We start from the raw sequence: 19,654 nt of genomic DNA, 5'->3' as shown, positions 1-19,654 counted from the left end.
AGCTGAGCCTCCCCAGGACCACCCGACTGGGTCAGGAGAGGGAACTCCCAGGTTGAGCAGAGAACGGAAAAGCCACGTGGAGATGCCAGGATTTTTCACTGCTTTTTAAAATTAAGGAAAGCCATCTAGAAAGGCAACATCTCTGGTCCTAGAAAGGATCTGCGTGTCTGAATCGAGGTGACCAGGGCCACAAGTGGAGACTGTGCATTAGATGTGGCAGAACTGAAGGCAGGCAGGTCTTCCCACGGCAGTGAGGACGCAGGGGCCTAAATGTTCACATGTTCTCAGGTCCCCACTCAGCACCAGACGATGGGACAGCCCCGCAGGGGTGGACACGCCCCCCGCAGGCTGCTGAGCGAAGGGTGGTCTCCGTGGCTGACTGTACTGCCTGGGGTGGGGCATCCGTGGCGGCCTCCCAGGGTGCACACGCTCCGCAGGCTGGGTGAGCCCCCGACTCCAGACCCACGCACCAGGAGTGCTCTCAAGTGGCTCTTTTCTACTCCTCCCCACCGGCCACCCCCCAGGCTCCATGCTGGGTGGTTTGTTTGCAGGAACAGTAACACGTGGGGGCTGTCTTGCTCCTGAGCTGAGCGGCTGGGTCAGATATGAGTCCAGCATCCCAGAGGCGTGCAGACTGTTGAGCAGTGAGTCACCGCGCAGCTCATCATCTCTGGCTTTCCAGTGTGTTACCCAAGCTCCTCAAGTTTGCCAAGACCCTAAAACCACGTATGGCTAATACAGCGTTATAATCTAGAGCACCAGCGATATGCTCTAAATTACAGTACTACAAAAAGACACATGGTCGTCAACAGAAAGAGCACATCCAGAAGGGGCAAGCGAACAATTCTGCAACTCAGTTCAGGTGGAAAAGGAAATGCACACTGGACACGTTTCCTATAAAACCTCGACATACAGTGCCAATGACCCAGGACTCCCCAGGTGAAATGTTGAACGTCCACTGGGAACGGGGGACTATTACATTCTGACGGTAAACTGCATGCTTCTGTGGACGCCCCATCACCTCCTCCGTGCCCCTCCAGGCGGGTTCAGCAGTCTACACTCGTGGACTCACATCTGTTTACTACGTACTTTGCGACCCATTCCAGGCAGCAGCTCCTAACCGAACCCGGCTAGTGGCTTATACCTGGCCACGCCAACTGTTCTTCATCATCATTCTGAGGACTAACTCTCTACATAACGCCAACCAGAAGAGAAGTATAAACTTTTTCACAAGATAGATGCTTTAACTGCTGTTCTGATGCAAGGTGCTTAGTGGTGGGAGGCTTCTTTTGGGTGCCACAAAATCAAACATTTCTGGACGGGCCTGTAAACAAACAACCCCACAGGATGGACGCGGACATGCAGTACTTGTGGTGGGCTTCCCACCGACGTGCTCAGTACCTGCCCCCGGAGTCAGACACGCGGCTACGAGCTTGCGGTGAAGGGCGAACAGTGTCCCGTTCTGGTTCTGAGCTTTACCACCTCGACTCAGAGCACGCTGGGCGTGAAGGGAGCCAGGCCAGAATCCATACAAACTCTATTTGACACAGAGCAGTAGTGTTTGTTCAGAAAGCCTCCTAAAGTAACTTCTATCTAGTGATATTAAATGTAGAAATTAAAGGAAAGAAAATGTCAAGAGCACTGACAGTTTGACTCTTTTTACCTCCTCAAGACATTTAAGCAATTAAAATCACATACTTGGTGAAAGCACGAAAGCCGCGCTCATGTATAAGGAACGGCATGGCTCCGAAGTGTGAAGCGGTCCGAGTGACGACAGCGTGGGCTCAGACGGTGGAACTCCGCCGTGCCGGAAGGCCGCCGGGTAGCTCCTGCCTACAGGAGGCAGGCTCACGGCGCTGGATGCCAGACTGCGAGCGAACCTGCTGGCCCCCTCGAGCCGCTGCCCGTCCCAGGTGTGCGTTCAGGGCTGTGTTGGTGAGCCCGCCTGCCACCCTCTCTCCATCCACTTCCGCAGGCTATGTCTCCCGCTCCTGCCCCTATGGAAGGCTCCGCGGATGGCCTGGGGGGCTCCTGTCCTGGCCCCCTCCCACTCTCCCCTTCATCCGCCTGTTCCCTCCGCTGTGGCACTCACTACAACACACACACGTCGATGGGTCTGCTTGCGTGTCACCTTCCACACCCAAACCCGCAGTGGTTTGAGGACCTCCATGCCTGAGGCCCCCGAGCTCTACTGGGCTCACTCTCCCCCAGCTCACTGGTCGGGGCCAGCACAAACATTCCTTCAACAAGAGAGAACTAACAACCTCTTATCTGGAATGGAGGGCTGACGGGCGCCTATGACACACGGCTAAGCGTAAACGGGACAGTCCTGAGCACCTGCTCGTGAGCGGCATGCCCCCGGGTGCCCAGTGTCACTGGCCTGGGGTCTAAGCAATGTCTCTCTTCCCCTCAAGTTGCCAGTCTGCCTTTCAGCCAATTCTTGCCCACAAAACGCCAGTCACTTGACAGATGCACGAAGCCTCACTATTCCTATGGTTTTATATGGTCAATATCTCCTTTTGGCGGTGCCGTTCGATCTCTTGCCAACGCTTGAATTGTGTGGGGGGAGTTCTCTCATTAGCGGGTTCTGAGAAGTCTTCACGTATTTTGGTTTCCACTCATTGATCAGGTATGTATTTCACAAACATATTCTACAGATCTGTGGCTTGTCCTTGTCTTAATGGTGTCTCTGAACAATGTGATGTTTACCATCAAGTCCAATTCATTAACTTCTTTTACAAACTGTGCTGTTTGTGTCCCATGAAATCACTGTCTGACTCAAGCCTATAGACTTTTTTTCTAGAAATTTTATACTTTTAGGTTTTTCATATGTCTGTGACCAATTTGAGTTAATTCTTTTAAAGATTTTATTTGAGAGAGAGCGACAGAGTGAGCACGAGCGGGAGGAGAGGGAGAAGCAGGCTCCCCTCTGAGCAGGGAGCCTAACTCGGGGCTCGATCCCAGGACCCCAGGATGATGACCTGAGCCGAAGGCAGACGCTCAACTGACTGCGCCACCCAGGTGCCCCTTGACTTAATTTTTGTACATGGGGAGAGATACTAGTTGAGGCTTTGTGTATGACAGTCCCGTTGTTCTGGGCACCACTTCTTCAAGCATCACCCCCTCTGCACTGCACCTCCTTGGCAGGAAATCAGTCGGCACCTCGGCAACAGAACGTCTTCCAGTCCATGAGCACGATGCACCCTCACACACAGGCCCTCTTCAACTCTCCACTGTCTCGGTGCTGACAGCACACAGATCCTATGCATGTTTGGTTAGATCCATCCTTAAGTATTTCATGTGCTTTTGGTGCATTTTAAATGGTACATTAAAAAATCTCAATTTGTAATTGCTCACTGCTAGTATATAAAAATACAAGTAATTTTTGTATATGGGCGTTATGATGTGCTATCTTGGTAAATTCACTTCTTAAACATTACTTTTTTTTTTTTTAGTAGAGCCTTTGGGATTTTCTATGAAGATAATCATATCCTCCACCAAAAAAGACAGTTTTATTTCTTCTTCTCCAGCTTGTATGCCTTTTATTTCTCTTTTCTTGTGTTAGTGCCCTGGCTAGTTCTGCGTGGAAAGAGAGGACACCTCCTCTGCCTGCTCCAAACATTAGAAGGAACTTACTCATTGTTTCCTATGAAGTATCATGTTAACAGCAGGATTTTTCAAAGATGTCCTTATTAGGCTGCACAAACTCTTTTACTCCTAGTTTACTGAGAGATTTTATCAGAAACAGACGCTGGATTTTTGCCAAGTGTTTTTCCCCATGAAGCTCCTGCAATGATCATATGGATTTCCCCCTATAGTCTGCAGGAAATTACACTGATCGATTTACAACTGTCAAACCAACCTTCCATTCCTGGGGTAAGCTCCACTTAATCAGGATGTGTTATCTTTTTCACCTCCTGTTGGGCTTTACCTGCCCCCACTCTGTGGGATTTCTGCACCTATGCTCATAGTGATTTGGTTTGTAGCTCTCTCATGATGCCTTTGTCTGATACTGGTGTCAGTTTAGCACAGACAAGTGTTTCTTCCCTACTGTATTTGGGAAGAGTTTCTATAGAATTGGTATTATTTCCCCTTAAATGTTTGGTTGAATTCACCTGAAGCCACTTGGGCCTGGATGTGGGAAGGTATGCAATTGCAATCACATTCAATTAGATATAAGGCCCGAGACTGCTTTGGGTATTCCAGTAACTGTGAGGGAGCTGGGGGGAGGGAGAGGTGGGGTATCACCGGTACAGGCATAAATATACAGCCCTGCTCTCCTTTGATGGGTAATGGAGGCCTAACAGGGGTGAGGGGTTTCTAGGACTCAAGACTACAGACTCCTGGCACAGTGCTTTTCACAGGAGGTTCTTCCATGCTGGTAAAACGTAGATTTGCAGAACAGTCTAATATGAACATGTGTACCTACTTAACTAATTAAGCAACGTACACCGCAACCCTCACATTTACTGAAATTAACTGTTTTTAAAACAGATCCATCAGGAATAATATAAGGAATTGGTGAAGAATGTTTCATTCTGCAGATTTAGTTTCAGTAGGTTTGGAAGAAATCTAGACATTGGAGGGTTTAAAACTCCTCAGGTGTTTCTGAACGGGAGCCAGGGCTGACAATTACCTGAACAATCAATGAGGACACCTCTTTCAGAATCTGTTAGAAGACTGATGTAGGTAAAGCATTAATAACAGTGCTTTGAAGCACAGCTTTAAAATTAGCTGTTTTTTTTTCCCCATAGGACGTATTTCTACTTAAGTTCATGATTAAATATTTTTATTGTTGTAGCTTTGTGAATGGGCCATCATCTTCAATGCAGCAGGTGGTTGTTGATATATAAGAAAGTATGAGTTTGTGTATTTTTATTGGGGTCTCCTGAATGATGATTCTTCGGTTGCCTAGATATACAGTCACGTCATGTCTAAGCGGTAATTTTATTTCCTTGTAATAACGATAATGATTTTTTTCTGACACACTGTCTGGATAGAACATCCGGGACAGTATGAAATGGTACTGCAGTTAGCAGACATCCTTGTTTTATTCTTCACTTGGGACGGTTGTAGAGTTTATCTGGTGTGTTGGTGAGTATTGATTTAAGACTGGTATCATGAATCATGCTAGGAAAGGACCTCTCTATTCTGCATTGACTATTACTAGATGTGGAGAGGGGCCTAGTTTGTTTGTTTTGATCCAGGAATGGGTACTGAATTTTAACTTAAATGCCTTTTTTAAGGCACTCACTAATGGAAGTGAGATTATCAAGTGATTTCTGACTCCGACAGAGCCATGCTAATGTATGTCCTGTATCAGTCTCATATTCCTAGGAAAAATGCTCCTGGGTCATGGTCTTTCAACATACTGTAGGTGTGTGGGTACTACAGGATTTCTGTCTCTATGGTCATAAGATTCATCTGTAAATCTCTTTCTTACTGTGTGTATATTTATGTTATCTTGATCAGATTTTAGAATTTAGAATTAAGTTGGCTTCATGAAATGATTTGGAAACCTTTGGAATATCCTTCCTTGTTCCAGAAAAGTTTTGTGTTGGGTTAATTTTGCACTTAGTTTGCACTCACTGGTTTGTATTAGTTTTGTTTTGATTTTTGCCAATTTCTGAATTTATTGCCTTCTCAATCATTACTTTTTGTTCTCCTTACCTTTTCTTTCTCCTACTTCCCTCTGGTTTTGTTTTATCCTTCTGAATGTTTTAGTTGATGCGACTTCACTTACTGTTCTTCTTATTGGGGAGCATTCTCATCTGGTCTGCAAGGTGCTCCCGGGTACGTCCTCCAAGGGGAACGCAGGTCCGTCTGCCGTGCCCCCCACCATGCTGCTGGCCGTGCCCTGGGAGCTGGAGCGCGAGCGGGAGTTGTTCAGTGTTTGCACGGACGTCGCTTTGGATCTCTGGCCTCTCCTGACCAGGGCTTCTCTTTGGTTGTCTTCTCTGTACTAACAGGACATACATACAAAGCTGCTGAGGGCTGGGTAGAAACGGTCAGGTCTTTGGCTCAGAATTATCTCAGGAGCAGGGAACACACAGCCCCCTGCCTTCTCCATCAGTGAGGCCCTCTAACTCAGGCAGAGGGCAGAGGTGGGGTGCACGTCTTTTCTTGTTCCCGGGGGATGCTCTCTGTGATGGTGGGCCATCTAGCACCCCTCGCCCTGTATCCGTGGCCCACAGAACACAAAATTGTCCTGGTGCTCAGGTATGGGTTCTTTAGTAAGGAAGTTTCCAGTGCTACTGCTTGATTTGATCTGTTTTGGCAGTTTTGTCAGTACTGGAATAAAACGTGGGGAAAGTGGTTTATCAAATCCTCCTTGTGTGCTGCCATGTTCCTCCGGAAGCTGCTGCCTGACGTTCTAACAGCATGTAATGCTGAGAGATCATTCTCTGAAATGTAAAGATAACTCTAAACTTAAAGGCTTAATACATTTCAAAATGACTATTTCCATGACTACTGAGCTTTTAGAAATTTCTAATAATGTAACTACTGACAATAACACAGAGGTAAAATTAGTTAAAATGTGAATATGAAAAATATATTTAAGAGGGAGCCTGGGCTAAATCTCATCCACAGGCCACTTAGTAACACACAATCTTTGTCACAGGCAACTTATGTACACATCACACTTTTCCATGCTAAGTAACCAGTATAGGAAGGTGTTCCCAAGGGTCCTTCCGTAGGAGAGAAAATATGAGGCAAGATCTTAACATTAGTCTTTCTCTACAATTCCATTATTCAGAAGCTTCTGTGCCATTACTGAAAAGCTTGGGAGAACTTTCTTTGATCATATTAGCAATGACATACACATACCTGCCAGGTATAAGCCAGGGATGCCTGTCTCACCAGGCATTTGATAGATCATAACCTGATCACAGACTTGTCTTCATTCTTGAGTGTGGTATTACCATCATTGTTATAACTTGGCAGATTATGAACATGAAATGCAGTCTGATCACCTGGAAAACCTTCCGATCAGCAGTCATGGTCGGCTGTGCACACATTGTCCGCTGCTCCTGGGAGGAGGCATCCGTCAGCCAGGGGCCCGCCCCCACATGCACTAATGCAACACCACAGTTAGCCCCACACCACTGAGTGTGCACAATACAGCGAGTATACAACGGGACACACCCCACGCACGACAGCTTGCTTTGGGAAACCCCAAAGCAAGGCCATTAAGGACGGTATATACTTCCATACTTAAATAATCCACTTGCGGTTTGGCATAAATTTTAGCTGATTCTTGCAAATAAATGTCCAAGTGAGGAGCTGATATCTATACCTGAAAATAACATGTAAACACAGAATGCTCTTGCCAGTGCGGAGAAGAATATTACCAGTAAACAGCTAGTTTTCAGAAGGAAGCGGTCATTAAAAATCATGGCCAATCAGTCTTTTTGGGCCCAAAGAGGCCAGAGGCCTTTAGGGTTTGTGTCACCGTGTGCCCTGATCCCTGGAGCTAGGGACTGTGAGCACCAAGGCTCTGCCCACGGAGTGCATATCCGCTCTGACGGCTCACAACATTCGGGGTCTCGCACGGGACACACCACAACTGAAGGAGGATGGGTCTTAATTCTGTCTAGGAATTTCCAGGGAACATCTAATGTTTACTAAGCTGCAGTTTGCTATGCTCAGGCTGTAGAGATAAAGCGACAGGCAAGTGAAACTTTCTACTCTCTCAGAGAAAATGAAATATTGATCACTTATCATAAGAAACAGGGACAGGGCATCAGTGGGCTCCACGTGGTGAATACAAGATGAGTTACTGACACTCGACTATTACCACCGCTTGCTACACCTTAGAGTATCACCGATGTTCCCCGATGACACGTCCCAGCAAGTATTTAATGACTGTACCTCACAGAGCCTTTAAGGATTTAACATTAACTCCCCCAGAATTTCATTATTTGTATAAAACATTCCTTTGTGCACATCTGTAGGTAAGGTAAGAGATCCTTTCTGTTTTCAGGAAAATGAAAATGAAGGCCACTTATGTTGTGAAGAATTGCAACTGTGATACCAGGGACTCAGAAACAAGAACATTCTACTTAAATTACATTCTTTCTAAAGACGAAGAGAACACAAGAGCCATAAACACGTAGGGATTGTAAGAGCAGAGTGTTGATGCAGAATGGACAAAACCAGTGACATCTCTGAAATGATAATGTTGCTTATTAACCATACATGTTGTGATAGGTCAAAGCTGAGGTCAAACAGAAAACATCAATTGAGCCATTTCCCTGAATAAAGCTCCAGGGTGCAATATTCTAAGCACTTTATTCAATAAAAAATGCTTTTAAAACGGTGCTTTGGTGATTGGGAAGCATTGCCATCATCCGTCAACCTAACTGCAGCAAAGTTCAATAAGCTAAATAATGAACCATTTAGATTATTTTCCTTGGGCCTTAGGGATTTGCAAACATTGCATCAATAGAGCTCTTTAAAAATTATGATGAACTCTATTTTCTTCATTTTCAGATTTAGACTATGTGTTAGGGATTTTTTTTAAGGTTATTTAAATGGGCTGCTACTTTTAATCATTGTCCAATCTCCAAAGTAGAAAGAAATTTTAAACAAGGAAAAAATTCAATTATAAGATTGGCAGTTTCTATTTGATTCCGGTAATCTTGGAATTGATGAGACTCCTCTCTATTGTGAATACCTAAGATTTAAAAAGTGTTATGAATTATATAAAAACCTAAAGATGAAAAATTCCATGTATTTTCAATAAAATTTATATTTACTTTCGGCAGGTAACAAGGTAAACATGTAATATGGTATTTTTACAACTTCTAATAAAATTTTTCTTGAGAAACATCTGTGGTCTCAGTTTCCTATGCTTCAGACTGGGAAATAGTCCTTTTTCAATATATAATCACATGCAATTTTTGAGAATTTCTAGACTGTTATATAATACAGAAAAAAATGTGTTCAATCCTTTCTTTGTATGAAAAGGAACATGGCCCCTTTCCTTTAAAGGACCGTGACCAGGGGCCCACATCTGTTTCAAAGCATCTAATGGAATGCTAAGATGGCAATTTATACATCATCTAAATCTTAGCTCTTCCTCTTAGCAGTTTCTCCTAGATTTCCTATTACCAAATAAACATATGTGCTACATACACGATTCCCAAAGCCGCATGCAGTTTGGCCACAACAGATGTCTCCATATTTAGTGGTCAACACAATCTACAGAGTGTACCAGGGGTGCTAATGAAGTCCCATCCCCTGACCAGCAGACTCCAGACCAAGCACACCGAGGAGGAGAGCGGGAGAGATGGCGGAACTGGGCCTCCCCACGTGCCCCAAGCCCGCCTCCCCGTGATGAGCCGGCTACGCTGCGCAGTTCCTCAACCACCTGCCACACTGCGGCCAGTCCCCGTGTTCACAGGCCGTGCCGGTGATCCTGAGAAGAGCTGGGTGATGCTGGGACTCCACAGTGATGGGGGTTCGCCATCACAAGGTCATCAGGCAGCAGAACGGGGAAAGACCTTTTACTGCGAGACTTGAGACTCGGCCTGGCTATGGACTCCAGGGCTCGGGCTCCTGCTTGAACATCAAGGCCTGATACTCCCAGGAAACTGGTTTCTAGATAAATACCACGGACAGCTCCCTCCTTTCTACCCTAGGCAGGGCAATCCCAGCACCTCCCTGCAGCCTGGGCCTCAAGGGTCCCGCTGAGACCTGCACACACGTGCCGGGGGGGTGGAGGGGTGGGCTGGCGGAGGGCGGTGGCTGAGACCCGGACACCCGTGTGGGGGGTGGTCTGGGTGAGACCAGCTCACCTGCGGGGAGGGGGGGCGGTGGCTGAGACCTGCACACCGTGTGGGGGGCGGTCCGGGTGAGACCCTCACAGGGCACAAAAGAAGACAAGAGTCTGAGGAGGTCGAGAAAGAGCACCACCCCTCCCCTCAAACACCTGTGGCACCACACCACACCCAAAACGTGCCAGGTCGACCCACGCAAGCTGCTATGAAGGTGATGGTTCAGGATCAAACGGGCTTTGAGATCCTTCTTTGTCTTCAGCCTCTTTCATTCTTTTCAGTTTAATTTAAAAACTAATTATAGGAATAATAAAGTTACTGTAAAAATGTCTAATAGTAATACAACAGTGTTTAAGAGTGGAAGTTCCCTTTACCCCAGCCCTGACGAGCCCACTGTCAGCTGGTTGTGAACCAACAAGAGCATCCTGGGTGGGGTGCAGGCAGAGGCGTGGGGAGAAGTTGGGGTGCATGGGAATGATTTGAGCACAGCACCCTGAACGCTTCATGTCTGGGAGGCACTCTGAGCCCCACGCAAGCTGTGTGACCCGCAGTGTGCCTGGGACACTGGGGGTGCATCAGCAGGTCTGCTCCAGCTAAATCACCCCTGAGCTGACCCTCCGCAGTGGAGGGGGCCCAGGGCCGCAGGGGTGTGGCAGGCAGCTGCGGGGGCTGGGGGGGGGGGAGACAGGGAGGTGTCTCCATGTGAGCGAGCACTGAGGGGAGGCTGGAGCTAGTGAAACCGGTCTCAGCTTTCCACGTTTAAAGAAAAACTGAACTTTCATCTTTTTGGCTGTTTTTCCCCTGAGTAATGACATGTCATAGTTTCTAAAGTAGCTTGTTTTGGTTACCGTGGGATAATTTCCTGACTAAATAAATAAGGCAGTGCCTATGTAACTACCTCTTCAAAAATAAATTTGGTTTTCAAATAATACAGCGGTGCATAAAGCTTAGTAAAAAGCCAAGCGTCTGCTGGTGCACTTCGGGTTTCTTGCTACTGTTCTTCGTCATTATGAAGTCAGAACAAGGTAAAGGGGTCCCAAGTCTCTGTCTCCACCGTGCGGCCTGTGGGGGGCACTGTGGAGGGACCACACACACCGGCACTCCCCACCTGCTCCGCCGAGGTGCTTCCCGCACACCATAGGGAGCGCCCAGGAAGACTCACGAGACTCAGTGGTTCTCAGCTATGGGGGCCACTTAGTGCGTTCCCAGAATGGAGAAGCACTGGCTCCACACCAGGCCCAGCAATCAGCACTTCTGGAACCAAGCACAGGTACAGAAAAAGGCAGATACACAAAAAAGACTGAAGAAAACAAAATTGTCAGTCCCCGTGCCATGCAGACAGGATGAAGGGTGCCGGTGTGTCCCCTGTGGCTCCCAGGAGACGGCAGACATGGACTGAGGGCGCCTCTGGGAACGAAACCCATCAGGATGGTCGCAAGCAGCTTTCGAGGAATAAACAGGCAGGACTGGCTGCTCCCAGCTGCAGGGAAGCAGGACACGAGCCCCTGCAAGCCGGCACCCACAACACACAACTACACAGTCCTCTCTGGCCCAGGTCCCAAGCCGGCTCTAGCTATGACTCACAGAACGCCTTTCCTAACACGGGAAACTCACAGATTTATCTTCTGACCTCTTAATTAATTTTATTCAGCACAACAGGGACGCTCTTGTCAGCGCTCCAGACTCTGCAGTACACGTTACACCCCAGCACCTTGGCGCTCTTGGTTTCATGCTGTGGTTCCCAGCGGCAGCCTAAGGCCCCAGCCCTCCAGCCTCCCCGACACAGATATCTCAGGGGAAAGCGGCGCCCAAGTTCCTTGCTGTGATGTCATTACAGAAGGACCTCGCTCTTCCGAAATACTCGTTTACGAGAATCACTGGGCTCCTCTCTTTAAAACATTAGATCAGATTTTTCTTTTTTAAACTGTGATTGATGGTACTTTTTGGGAGTTATTACATGATCCAATTTCATACAGTATTTAAAAAAAAAAAAAAGAAGGTTGTTTGCTTATATTGCTTCCATGGTTGGTTTGATTACAGAATCATCTCAAGAACCTTGACTACAAGGGAGGGCATAAGAAAACATTATTTAAAATATACTGGCTGAACAGGAATTGGGCAAATTAATTTAACAATGACTTTTATCAATCTAAAAATAAAAAAAATGGGGGCGCCTGGGTGGCTCAGTTGGTTAAGTGTCTGACTTTGGCTCAGGTCATGATCCCGGGGTCCTGGGATCGAGCTCTCTGCTCAGCAGGGAGTCTGCTTCTCCTCTCTGCTGCTCCCCCTGCTTGTGCTCTCTCTCTGACAAAAACAAATAAATAAAATCTTTATAAAAAAAGAAATAAAAGTAAAAAAATGATGTAAGGTCAGAAATGACTAATTTGCCACATTTAAGATTTTACTGTTTCTGTCTTCTGTAGATTTTTGAAATGATTTATAGCCCAATTCTCTTTTGAAATAGATATGCTATAGCTAAATTCTGGCAAAACAAACGAACAAACCTGGAAATTTAACACGTAAGCCTGACAATTCATGTGGAAGTAAGAAGATGGGATGATGAGGGAGGAACAGTCCAGGCGCCAGCAGCTTTATTAAGATCTGACTCGGTCACAAATCAGTTTACAAATCAGTAAAACTCTGATTTTTCTCATGTGTTTTCCAGTAACTCACTCTTAGGCTTTCTGGGGTATGTGGACACACCAGGACCAAATGCACGAATCCCAGAGAGCCATGTGGCCTTCAGGCCTGGAGCTAAGGCACCATTAGACACGATAATAAAGCTCCCCTTGCATTCATGCCCCTGGAAGAACAAATTCTTGTGCCTCTGAGGCAGGTTTGTATCTGAGATCCTCTAAGAGGCCCCAACTGACCTCGTCAGGGCTGGCGGCCTGGTAGGTGCGGTTCCCGTCGCTGAAGTCCTGGTCCGCCTCTGCGTACTCGGCCTCTGCGATCACGCCGGCTCGAGGCTCATACACGGGGGTCACGTTGTGGCACAGCGCAATGGCCTTCACAGCTTCGTGGACTCGACTGCTAACACTTTTTCTCACTTTGGGAGCTGAGGACTGGGCCTTTCTTGGTGGTGTTGAACTGGTAGCATTCCCGCTAGCTTGAGACTGCATCTGATAAAATACGAACGTCACAAAATTAAAGAGACAACGTAGTTGATACTGGAGTTACCAGCACGTGTGATTTTTATGAGTGCATCAGTGAGGGATGAGACAAGCAGCTCTTATGTAACGGGCTCGCTCACGTGACGTGTCCATGCTATAGCGCTGTCAGCACTCGCGTCTCCTGGTCGGCACGGCTACCAAACTGTTGCAGTACTTAGAGTCGGAGGGTTTTCCTTTTCTACATTCACTTGATCCACGGCATTGGCTTGCTAAGTCCGTAATAAGTCATGTTTGTTCTCCTTGTAAAGATGGGGTGAGTTAAAGAGCAAACCAGAGCCATATACTCCTAACTGCTTTCATGTTTCGTTAAAAAGTGCTGTACCTGAAGTGGACTAAAGCTAAAAGCAGGAAAAAATACTTACGAATCTTCCTTTAATACAATAAAGGAATCCAGCCTGTCACAGCCTCTGTATTAGAGCTAGTTTTGTGCATGACAGTAACCCCGGCATCTGATGAAAACTGATCCCCACCTCCTATTTCAGACTCTTGCGCTCCGGACGTGACTCCCCGCTCCCTCCATTTGGCTCCCCCCGCACCAGGCTGCATTCGAGGGTGCTCGCCTCGGCCAGTGGAGTGGCCATTCCCCCCCGCTCCCGGGAGAGGTGGAGCAGGACCACAGAGGCTCCTCGGTTACCTTCATGGCCACTTGTGACGGCCCTCCTGAGAAAGCCAGGCTCTCGCTTTTGGACGGGGCATGCAGAGCCACCGAGCCGTGACTACTCTGCCCATGAAGTCACAGTGCTGTCTAATGAAGGGTTTACTCGTGCAGCTCAGCAGCTGGCACTGCCTCTCCCCTGCGCTCGCCTCCCACCCGCCTGCTGCTTGCACGGCAAAGGGAGAGCGGCACGCAACACGGCTGACTCCCCTTAGGACTCTGTTTATCGATGGCTGTATAATTTAATTTCACACAAATGCCATTAAAGATTATGCCCTCCATCACCAAATGCTTCCGGAGGGGAAATATAATCAGATTATGAAAGATTCATGTTACATTGCAGTGGACCTGGTAGACTATTATCATCTTAATAAAAAGACAGAATCTCAGGAATAAAATCAATTTTACAAAAGAGTACTATCTAACCAGCCAACCAACAGATAGCTTAGAAAAAAAGATTTTTAAAAGACCTCCGCCGTGGAAATAAGTATTAAATATCTGCTATTTTTATACACTGACTCATCCTTTCTGTTTCTAAATTTTCTAGAAAACAGCTTATTTGGAGCTATTAAAATCATATTCATGCATAATGTAAATTTATTTTTTAAAAACAGATTTTACCTGGTACTGTTTCGACCTAGACCTAGATTACCAGGAGAAGGGAAGACCTATTCCTTCTCCTTTTTAGATTTTCCTTCTGTTAATAAATGTTCTACGTTACAAAATGCTCTGTATTGCACTGAGTGACATCCAACTGAAGAAAGGGCTTGGTTTTAAGTGTATGTATGCTTGTGTAAGTGATCATTACATACAATAAACACATATGCATTAGATACTTTTCTTTTGACAGCGTCTTGAAAAGTAAAGTATACGCCGTTCTGGTAAACATTACAGAAGAAAGAGGTTTTCACAAACTGAATGTAAGGCAGACAGTACACCTGAATTCGGTCAGAGCAGAAACTGCTCAGGGCGTGTGTGGCTCAGCCCCGTCTGTGGAAGTCAAGTCAGAAGTACGACCATCAATACACAGGGCCTACAGCCTCTGGGGGCGCCGCTGCCAGACGGCCCGTGGGAGCCTCGAGGCGGCAGTGGTCTGTGTACATGCGAGGCCCCGCTTCCCTGGGGGACGGGTGATGGCACGTTTGCACCTGATATATGCTAGCCTGTTACAACGGGGGTGCCCGAACCTCACAATAGGCCAGCAGAGAGGCAGAAAAGCAGCCTAGGGAAGTGATGGCTGGCTCTGGGTTCAAACCACAGCCTTGTGTGTGCAGCATCTTAGACACCCTGGGCTTGCAAGGTTTGGTTGCCCAGAATCAGTGAATTCAAATGAGTGCAACACGAACGCTACCTGAGAACAGGCTAGGGGACCTCTGCGGCCTAAAATGACCTTTGCAGAGTGGCCTGTGTCTGCCTGCCCCACACCCTGTCATCTGTGGGAACACGTGGCCCTGTGGGCCCCATGTCAGGATCTGGCGTGTCAGGACCTTCCCGGGCCACAGACGCACTTGCAGAGCGCACGGCCTACCAAGTCTCTGGCAAACACTGTGGCTACTAGGCTGTGTATTTCCTGTTCCTGCAACTTCAGAGAGCTCCTGAAGCTCCAGGGAAAGGCCAAGACTCAGGATATACGCCCCCTGCTTCCACCCAAGGAGTCCTTATCTGATCCAGACACAGACGAGGTATTTGCAGATGAAATAACATGACATTTGAGTTTCACTTCACAGTGATATGGTGAAGGAGGAGCAGGGCTACGGAGGGAACCAGGTCTGCGGTGCACGGACAGCGGCTGAGGCCGAATGACAGGGACATAGGGCTCACGATACCGTGTGTCTACTTCTGTTTATTGAAAAGGCAAAAAAATGAGAAAGTCTTACTAATTATGAAGAAACCCAGAGGAACTGGTAAGAAACACCTGTGATGCAGTATTCTACTTAATAGTCTTTAAAAATACTACCTATCCTCAGTAATCTTTTGGAATATTTCACTAAGAAAATTATTTAATATGAATAAATGGTTTAAGGTCATTATATCCTTTCTATTATTTTACAATATAGAAATGCTTATTCAAAATTGGTTCAGTGGCTCAGTCGGTTAAGTGCCTGCCTTCGGCTCAGGTCATGATCCCAGGGTCCTGGGAGCGAGCCCTACATCAGGCTCCTTCCTCAGCGGGGAGCGTGCTTCTCCCTCCCCCTCTGCCCCTCCCGCTGCTTGTGCTCTCCCTCTATCTCTATCAAATAAATAAATAAATAAATAAATAAATAAATAAATAAATAAAATCTTTACAAAAAATAAAAAAAATAAAATAAAATTGGTTCAAAAACTGCTTCTTGATTTATAAATTAGAACTGAGTGTTTTAGGACATTCAAAGATGTTTGCCGATTTCCAGATCAGCGGATACAGTGGGTTCAGGCTGGTTCGACAGAGCCAGGCACTTTTGCAGGCAGCTCCCGTGCGGATGCCAATGAGCTTACCTGTGAGTATGGATTCCTGAGGTGGCTCTGGATCTCGTCCATCGTGTCTGCTCCATAAGACACAGTCCCCAGGTGCAGCCTCTTAAACACCATCTCGTTCTGGGTGAGGGTTCCTGCAACAAAGACCAGGTCACAGAGGAAAGCTCATCAACAGGACCAGGACTCCCCATCCCGTACGTGGACCTCCACGGGCCGAGCTCTCATAGCTTGGGCGCCCCTTGGCAGTGAGAATGCTCTGCTCTGTAATTCCAGCAGCTAGGAATGTCCTTCCCCACTGAGGACAAGTGTCCCTCCCAGATCCCTCTGGAAGAGTGCAATAACGTGAAGGGCTCTAACTACCTGAAGAAAGTGTGGCCTCTGCCTTTCAGTTCAGATGCATTGTTTGGTACAAATATAACTTCTGCCTGTTCTGAGACAGGCGTGAAACTGGAAAACAGAGTCACTACCTTTGTAATTATACTCTAGAACACTGCCTGAGAAAGACATCAACTAGTCCCAAATTAGCGTGCCTACCAGTTTTTTAAAAAAAACACCCAATTTTGAAAAATTAAGTATTTTTCATTGAACAGAAACAGATGCATTTAACCCTTAGCACCACTTGCATCGTGTGGAGCAACAGAAAGGTCAGTGAGCAGGGAGGCACGTTCTCTTTAGCTGGGCTTCTGCCCGGTGAGCTGCCTGGAGGTGCTCACGTCCCTCCAGATGGCCAGGGCTCACTCCTGGGGACAGCCAGTCCATGTAGCACACTCACGTGTGCTTGAGCATGAGGAAGTGCTTCACCCCTGGTGTGTAAGGAAGTCAGTTAAGAGAGGAGCACGCACAGGTCAATTTTATGAGATGTCTTGGGTCTGCCAAATGCAGTGAAGTAACATCATGAAAGGCAGCGAGACGTTAACATTATTTCAAAAACGGTGAATTTTCATTAAAAGTGACACATAAATTCACAATGTTACACATCTTCATGACTCTGAAAACCCTAAACATTGTGTATGTGTATCACTTAATATAAAAATGCACACACAATACGCACATATGATTTTTGCTTACTGCGTTTTCTAGAAGTAAAGCAACCTGGGGAAGTGTGAACACCTGTGAGCATGTGCGTCAGGTACGGTAACGAAAAGTGCGGTCATGTAGGCCCCCGGGCTTTTCTGCACTTACCTCACAGCTCACAGAAGGGTCACCCACTGACTGATGTAATTATCAATGTGGATATGAACAATCCTATCCCCAGTCAGCTAGAAGCTGGGCTTTCCACACGGTTACAAGGCACCCATAAAATATTAACTAACTTCTGTTTTCTTTGGCACATGTGATGTGGAAGATATAATAAAAAGTGTTTTCACATCTATCCATGACTCCATACACATTGGTGTTCAAAACAAAATAGCTCAGAACTCCCACTACAGGACAGGAAGGCTACGTTAACATGAAGGAAAATCCGTATTTCATAACACTGTTTCAGAGACTGTTTTGAATAACCTTACAAGAATGGATAGAATACATACATTAGGGTCTCATAAATTTCAAAGAGCAGCTCTTCTCAGGGATGCTGATCAGTTTTAGAAATTTTGCTTTTTCAAAATTCTATTTAGCCCATTTAGTACCTCAATTAAATGGCACCTAAGTTTCCTGAAATCAAAATTATGTGAGAAGTACAGTTGAAAAGGGTTTCCTGGTTATGTCATCCTCATTAAGTAAAGCAGAATTAATTAAAATAGTTTAAAGAATGTAATTAAAAACAATTCAGCTTCCAAATGAAATAAGGAAGTTCTAGAAATTATTTACATCAAAGATTTGAGATGAAGACGATAGTTACCTATCATCAAAAGCTAATGAAATTGTACATTAATTCCTATTAGAATAAGCACCAAGCTCACCTCTGTTATGTGTGTCCAAATGAGCAGTTCCCTGAAAATTTATTTTTTAAAAAAAAATATTTTACTTATCAGATTGACATAATTAAAGAATTTCCTGTAGACACCTTTTCCTCTGACATACACTGAATGTGAGGCTTCTAATCTATGGTGGGCTGTGGTATGAGGCAGTTTATAAATACGATGACAATAAATAATACTTTTCAACCTTTTTATTACTAACAATTTTACACGTATGGCAAAAATAAGAATACTACACCCGCACAGTTCCTACCAAGAATAAACTATTATTTCTTTAGGTTTGTAAACCACTGAACGCAAGTGGCAAAAGACCCTAAGCGAAGGGTGCTCTGCCCTGCTCACTGGCTCACACCGCGGGATCCGCGGGGATGGAACGGGGATGCGCCCAGTTCACCCAGTGCGAAGACCCACCGTCTCACAGTGCTGTTGCTGGAACTGGATGGATCACTTCCGTGTTTCTTTTTTGTGAAAACTGAAGGCTGACATACACTATCTGTTTCAGGTGTACACGGCAGCGGTTCGCTATTTTTATACAAAATGCTCCCCGTCTGAGTGCGGTCGCCATCGGTCACCGCACGGCCCTAGTACAGTATCACCAGCCACACTCCCCATGCGGTACTGTACATCCCCGGGACTCATTTGATAACCGGAGGTTTGCGGCTCTCCACCCTCCTCCGCCCCCTCCCCTCTGGCAACCACCCATTTGTCTCCATGTCTTTGAGTCTGTTTCTCTTGTGTTTGGTTATTTAGATTCTGCAACTTTGGCTTTCTCGGACTCATTTCACTGAGCACCATACCCTCTAGGTCCATCCTTTTTGTCAAAAATGGCAAGATTTCATTTTTATGGCTGAGTAACATAGGTCTCTACCACCTCTCCCGTATCCATTCATCTACGGATGGATGCTTGGGATGTTTCCAGATCTCAGATATTGTAAATAATGCTGCTGCAAACATAGGGGTGGTGTGTATCTTTGTGAATTAGTGTTCATTTTGTTTGGATAAACACCCAGAAGTGCAACTGCTGGATCACATGGTGATTCCTTTTAATGTCTTGAGGAACCTCCACACCGTTTTCCAGAGTGGCTGCGCCCGCTTGCGTTCTCACCAGCCGTGCACGGCGGTTCCCCTCTCTCTGCATCCTTGCCGACACCTGTTGATTTTAGCCACTGTGACCTGCGTGAAGGAGATGTATCATCGTAGTTTTGATTTGTATTTCTCCCACGATTAGTGATGTTGTGCATCTTTTCATGTGTCTACAGGTATTCTTTGAAAAAATGTCCTTTCAGATCCTCTATTTTTAAACTGGGGCGTTTAAATTTTTTGATACTAAGTTGTCTAAGTTCTTCATATGTTTTTGGATATTAACCCCTTACAGGATGGATGATTTGAAAATATCTGCTCCCATTCAATAGGTTCCTTTTTCATTTTGCTGATGGGTTTCCTTGGCTCTGAAGAGGCTTTTTAGTCTGATGAAATCCCATTTGATGTAATCCTGTCTGTTTATTTTAGCTTTTGTTGCCCTTCCCTGGAGAGACAGTTCCAAATAAATGTTGATAAGGCCGATGTCAAAGAGATTACTGCCTGTGTTCTCCTCTGGAACCTCTGTGGTTTCTGGTCTTCAGTCCTGTGTTCCTCTTGTGTGGTGCGGGACAAAGGGCCGGTTTCCTTCTTCCG

At 46.2% G+C, this 19,654-nt stretch overlaps 1 protein-coding gene across 1 annotated transcript in view; it reads right to left on the bottom strand.

Moving 5' to 3' along the window:
- ATP9B (ATPase phospholipid transporting 9B (putative)) overlaps positions 1-19,654 on the bottom strand; it is a 266,980-nt gene that overhangs the window by 35,269 nt on the left and 212,057 nt on the right. Inside the window, 2 exon segments of the mRNA XM_035723907.1 lie at positions 12,653-12,901; positions 16,083-16,195. Coding sequence (XP_035579800.1) covers positions 12,653-12,901; positions 16,083-16,195 — 362 coding nt within the window.

This window comes from Zalophus californianus, chromosome 14 (assembly GCF_009762305.2).
Source record: "Zalophus californianus isolate mZalCal1 chromosome 14, mZalCal1.pri.v2, whole genome shotgun sequence".
Lineage (NCBI taxonomy): Eukaryota > Metazoa > Chordata > Mammalia > Carnivora > Otariidae > Zalophus > Zalophus californianus.
The sequence above is the reverse complement of the archived record's forward strand: the minus strand, read 5'-3'. Positions and strand labels throughout refer to the sequence as shown.